At 43.6% G+C, this 5,936-nt stretch overlaps 1 protein-coding gene across 1 annotated transcript; it reads right to left on the minus strand.

Moving 5' to 3' along the window:
• Positions 1–806: 806 nt before the first annotated feature.
• On the minus strand, positions 807–3,602 carry LOC133028239 (sarcoplasmic reticulum histidine-rich calcium-binding protein-like). The gene is made up of 5 exons (XM_061095434.1): positions 2,933–3,602; positions 1,247–1,353; positions 1,077–1,148; positions 935–989; positions 807–847 (listed from the first exon to the last, which is right to left on the minus strand). Exons 1-5 carry the CDS (start codon positions 3,600–3,602, stop codon positions 807–809), a joined length of 945 nt encoding a protein of 314 aa, XP_060951417.1.
• Positions 3,603–5,936: the final 2,334 nt, after the last annotated feature.

The raw sequence follows: 5,936 nt of genomic DNA on the forward strand, positions 1-5,936 counted from the left end.
TGAAACTTGAGCCGTCAGATTCAGGGCGTGCAGCCAGAGAGCGCCGATCCTGGTCGCCGTACCTCTTGTGACCACAGGAGGACTCTAAAGGGGGCTAGTCTCAAGGGTTGCTCAAAGAAGAGAGGAAAAGGTCCTGCAGAAATAAAGGTCAGAGCAGAGTCAGAGTGTGTGCTGACCTGAGGCCTGTTACACGAATCAACAGCAGCGTACTTCACTAAAATCAGTCCACCCGTATAATCCGTACAACAAGTCTGGTTCTCACGGGCTGTGAACATGTGTGTAAAAATAGACGGAGGTGATAAGAACGAGGAACAAAATCAAAGCCATAAATAAAGTCAGGCAGGAGGAGAGGAGAGTGAATGCTGACGTACTTACGTAATAACGACAGACGAGTGAATTGTAAAGAGTTTAATTGTGACATAATTAAATTAGAACAGACACTCTAGTTAAGATGAGAGGGAGTGCATGTGCGGTTAAACTGGTTCAACTGGTTCAAATGTTGATTCATATTTATGGGAAACAGAGGGTGGAACATTATTCCTGACGAACTAGTTCCGAGTAAAAAGCACAGTTCTGTCAGAATCTAATAAAATCCCTTCAATCAAAAAACTAAGCCATAGTATTTATCATGTATATACCCTCTGTTTGTGGAAAATCTGACTATAATTTATTTGTCCCTTTATCGTAAAGAGTTTTGTCCCTGTCAGGATCCCTTATCACTGTAGTGATAAGGGAATCCTGCTCCATAGCACAGGCCTCTGCTGCTGTTGTGTCCCTAAATGTGGGTTGTGAGAAAATGCAGAAACTCACTGAAAGAGGGACCCGGTCAGCTCATCCACAAGGCCGCCTGCAATACACACAGATATTAATAATTCAATAGAATCTCACAAACATTGGTGGGGGCACTATTTGACTAATAACTGCCGGTGTTTACCTGGAGAGCAAATGGTGTCGCACAGAATGGGGCAGAGGTAGCAGGACGAGCATCCCTGCAGGAAAAAAACAGTGTGAGCACACAAGGAGGCTGTGGTCATGATGAAGTGTGGTGGGTTATTTCTGAGGAGGTAGGAACTTACCTGACAGTGATTGCAGTGGTCTGACTCGTCTCCCTCCTCACATGGGCACTTGGCGCATCTACCGGAGCAGTGCTAGCAGGAGAAACACACACACACAGTGCACAGTTGTGTTAATTACCTCAACTAGAATCGGACCATTAAAGGCTCGTACTCCCATCTCTTCGTTTTACCTGGCAGATGGAGCACACGCTGCACATAGAGCCAGAGCGGAAATGCAGCAAGTCAGAGACGGCGTCCGCGTCAGCCTGGGCCTCTGCTACGACGTCTTCATGCTCATCTAAAGTCAGCAAGGTCAACAAGTTTTAATATTGGACAATTATTGCAGATATCTTGCATCAGTGTGAACATATCGAATCAAAAAGGAAACCGCAGAGCCAAAATGCCAAAATAGGTTCTTGAAAATATCCCGCTCGGTAAGTATCTTAGCCGCAGTCCTTCAAAAGAACATACCCTAGGGATCTCAATCAATATATGTTACATTATGGGTTTATGTTCAAGGTGGTTGCCTCACAGCAAGCAGGTTCCTAGTTCGAATCCCTGTCTGTATGTTCTCCTCGTGTCTGGTTGGGTTCCTCCCAAACACACCTAGATTGAGGTTGGGTTATTTGGAGACTCTAAATGTGTCTCCAACTGTGAATGTAAGAGTGAATCACCAGTTTGTTGCACCTGTGTTACGATTGGTGGTGTTCAGGGTGTTCCCCCCCTCTCACCCAATGGCAGCTGGGATTGGCTCCAGCCTCTGACCCCACCCACCCATAACCCTCAGCTTATACAAGTGGTATAGATAATGGATGGACAGGTTTATGTTCATCTCCTAAATGTCAATATCTATTTCCAAGTCTATCTAAGTCTATTCTTGGCCGGCTTCATGTAAACCTTCGGCAAAGATCATGAGATCAAATTATTGGTGTCAGGTTGTAGGTGTGAGGTTATGTTAAAGGCGAATCGGATTCAATTTTGTAATGATCCAGCAGAACAGTTTGTAACATTGAGGACGAGACACGTGTCAGATAAAAGCATGGGGACAAAATGTACAAATCAGGAAGAGTAAAACTAACTTTGTGCGCATGTATAACATAAATAACAGTATGAACGCTTTGTAGTGTTTTTGCCCTTTTCTGTCCCAAAATAGCCAAATTGGCTCAACAAAAGGAACGAATGGTTGAGATACTGCCCGGTGCCACACAGCTACCACACAGATAAACCCTTCTATTTTAGGACTGATATGTGTCACACTGTCACACACTGTTCTCACAGTGGCTTTAACAATGTCAGAGAATAAACTCAAGTATACGGGAGGAATAACACGGCACATTCAGAAACTGAAAAGAAGGCTTTGAAAGTTGGAAATCCGATGACAGATGAAGTTATGAGGGCCTTGCTGGATCTTTCAAACTGAAGGACTTCGGTGTTCTCTCTGTGCGTCAGTTTGTTTTCCAGGTTTGAAACATCGCACACGATGATCTGAAAACCTGGTGCACGTCTGTCTGAAATGTTGAAACTTGAGTTTTGAAAGGTCGCCTCTTTATTTTGAAACTTCGCAGACGTATTGTCGAGACACATTTGCAAGCTTGTGAATCTCATGACTTTTTGAAGATCAGGATCCAGGGATGAATGGACATTTGCTCCTGACCTATTATACATCTGTTTTTAGATTTTTCAAACATCAAGTTTCAACTTCTCAAAACCTTTTTCCAGTTTCAGAACATGTCATGATATTCATTTCATACTTGAGTCAACGTTTACTCAAAGAAAAATAACAATTTGTCACATTTGATACTAAATTTGTGACTTGTTTTGTTTCATTCTCCTTAGGATCTGTTTAATAAATCGAAAAATTAAAAAGGTGTATATACCATCATCATCCTCTTCCGCAGCTACCGCCTCTCCTTCGGTTGCCTCGTCTTCCTCAGCATCCTCTTCTTCTGCTGTATCATCCTCATCTTCATCATCCTCGTCATCATCCTCCTCAGCTGCTGCCTCTTCCACCTGCTCATCATCATCGTGATCCTTTTCTTCATCATCATCTACCTCATCTGCAGCCTCATCCTCATCCTCACCATCCCCCTCCTCCTCTTCAGCAGCCTCCTCTTCCTCAACTGCAGCCTTTTCCTCCTCCTCATCATCATCTTCCTCCTCTTCCTCCTCCTCCTCATCATCATCTTCCTCCTCCTCCTCATCATCCTCTTCCTCGGCTGCCACCTCATCATCCTCCTCTTCTTCGGTATCATCCTCCTCTTCCTCGTCTGCAGCCTCTTCATCTTCTTCTTCCTCAGCTGCCTCCTCTTCCTCATCGTCTGATTCCTCTTCACCTTCCTCTCCTTCTACCTCTTCTTCTTCCTCAATAGCACCACCATCGCTATCAATGGTTTCGCCCTCCTCTGCCACAACCTCATCGTTTCTGGCATAGAGGTCGGCCTCTGCTTCGGCCACGTTCTGGGCACTAACTACCCCGGAGAGTGGCAGCTGGGATGAGCACAGGAGCACCAGCAGGAGTCCTAGTACCCAACTCTTCAATGAGGCCATCTTGGAAGATTTACACAACTCTTAGAAGCAAAAGAAAAAAATCTATTCTGGAGGTACGTCTCCAACCCCGGTTCTTCCACCAAAAAACAAAACAACAACAAAAAAGCTAAAAATCCACTGCAGACAAGAGGGAGCTGCAGAAAATGCCGGAAACGATCTCAGGTCTTTGGTCCACGCTGCAGAGAGAAGGGGTGAGGAGGGCCGTGCTCAAAGCGACAGAGCAGTGTGTGCCAGTCTGGAGCCGGTGAACACAGAGGACACAGTGGAAACACACAGCTGGGTGTGGGGCGTTTGGTTATGTGGCTGCTTGTGCATGAGTGACAGAGGCACATGTGTGGGAAGAATGCTCCTGATGCCTTTAACACAGTGTATTGGAGAGGGGGGGGGCCGTATGGCATTTGGGGAAGGGGGGCGGGTAAGGTTGAGAGGGAGGGGTACATTTATAATTGCTGACATTAAATATTTTAGTATAACAATTGTAGGCCCATACAGTACATATATAAATATATACTGTGCATGCAGTATGGTCATGGGACAGATTACGCATGTCCTGCAAATGTCCACACGTCTGCTATTTATTACTTTTGTTTAATTTACCCATCTATTTCTTTTCATCAAGACTCATGAATTATTCCCTAAGAAAACTGTGAAAGAAAACTTGCAATGTTAAGCATCCATGCATCTGCATCCTTCCACCAAGTTTTAAGGAAATCTATTTGGTTGTTTTTAGTGAAAGCTTGCAGACCTTAGCCGAGGTAAATACACTATGACTCATATGTGCGGCAGGACACAAAAGTTCCCTTGAATTCAATCAAGCTGCACACTCATGGATATTTGTCACCTAATTATATTTTCTTTTATCGAGAGCAATGAATTATACCCTGGGAATTCACTGAAAATATGCCATGTACTGTTTATTGCAATGTTAAAGAAAGGGATATAATAATTTCCTGGATCCACATCTTTGTCCGGCTCCATGCAAAATAAAACTGGTTGTTCTTGGCCTGCGTCACATCCTTCCACTTACTTTCAAGAAAATTGGTTCCCATAGTTTTTTGCATAATCCTGCTAAAAGTCATAGAAACGGCAATAAAAACATAACCTCCTCGGTGGAAGGAAATCGAATTAATGATTTCACAGTAAATTAATTGAGGAAAATCAGGTGGCATTCACACACCAACAGCAACCTTTGCTGCATCAGCACAATAAAAATATTTAGGGATCACAAAGTTCACCCATACACCCCACTCCTCTGTAACTCAATCTAATGTAAAAGCTGCTTGAAACTCTGGACTGCATGTGCCACAAAGGGCCTATTGCACACTGACCCATAAGAGTGACAGCATGATGTATGGAATGGATGCAAATAGAAGGAAATGGAGATGATGGGAGTCCCTGTCCCATACGCCGTGTTCTAGAAGAACCGACATGAGCAGCTGACATTCCACAGAAATGGTTTTACACTTGAATGATTTTACTCCAGGGTTGCTATTGAGACAAAGAGAAACAAACTTTAATGTCAGGAGCATGAAATGTGTGAAACGAGGAGCGTCCACATTAAACAAAATGGGGTACAGTCATCGGCAGTGACATAACATGATCACGTAACATGGTGGCAAGTTTGCACATGCATCCGTCACGCAACGAGAGAAGTGCGACGCCAGAAAGTGATGACACCACCTCTCTCTCTCTGTCTGTGTGTGTGTGAGGCGCTTGTGTGACTGACAGGTGGCCCGGTCGGCTATTTACAGTAAAGGCTCTTTCAATAGCCCTGCTCCACTATGTGACCTTCAGTCGAGTGCTGGCAAACTGAAACTAAGCACCATACAGAAAAGAAACACTACACGTGATTTCTCCAGTTTTTATTAAGATTAAAATCAACTATAACTAAATACAAAAGTAAAACAATGTACCCCTCTAAACAGTATTATTAATTTCACTGTAATGATTCAAAACTCTATAAAAACCTTAAAAACAGAATAAGCCATAAAACTTTAACACAAATGCCAAATTAAATACATAAAATATCTCCTACCGCATTATATATACAAGCACTTGACTTTGGCATTACAATGAGATGAATTACATATTAAAACGTAACGTTTTCCATTAAATCTGTACTGTAACTGTACTCTCTCTCTCTCTCTCTCTCTCTCTCTCTCTCTCTCTCTCTCTCTCTCTCTCTCTCTCTCTCTCTCTCTCTCTCTCTCTCTCTAAGGCAGGAACCACTGAGAATCTTTGCTAAATGAATCCAGTGTTGAACACGGCAGAAGAGCAGCAAGACTGGTCTTTCACTGACCATGTGGAGCAAGTGAACGCACCGGCCAGGCTGAA

This window comes from Limanda limanda, chromosome 21, assembly GCF_963576545.1.
Source record: "Limanda limanda chromosome 21, fLimLim1.1, whole genome shotgun sequence".
NCBI classification, from domain to species: Eukaryota; Metazoa; Chordata; class Actinopteri; order Pleuronectiformes; family Pleuronectidae; genus Limanda; species Limanda limanda.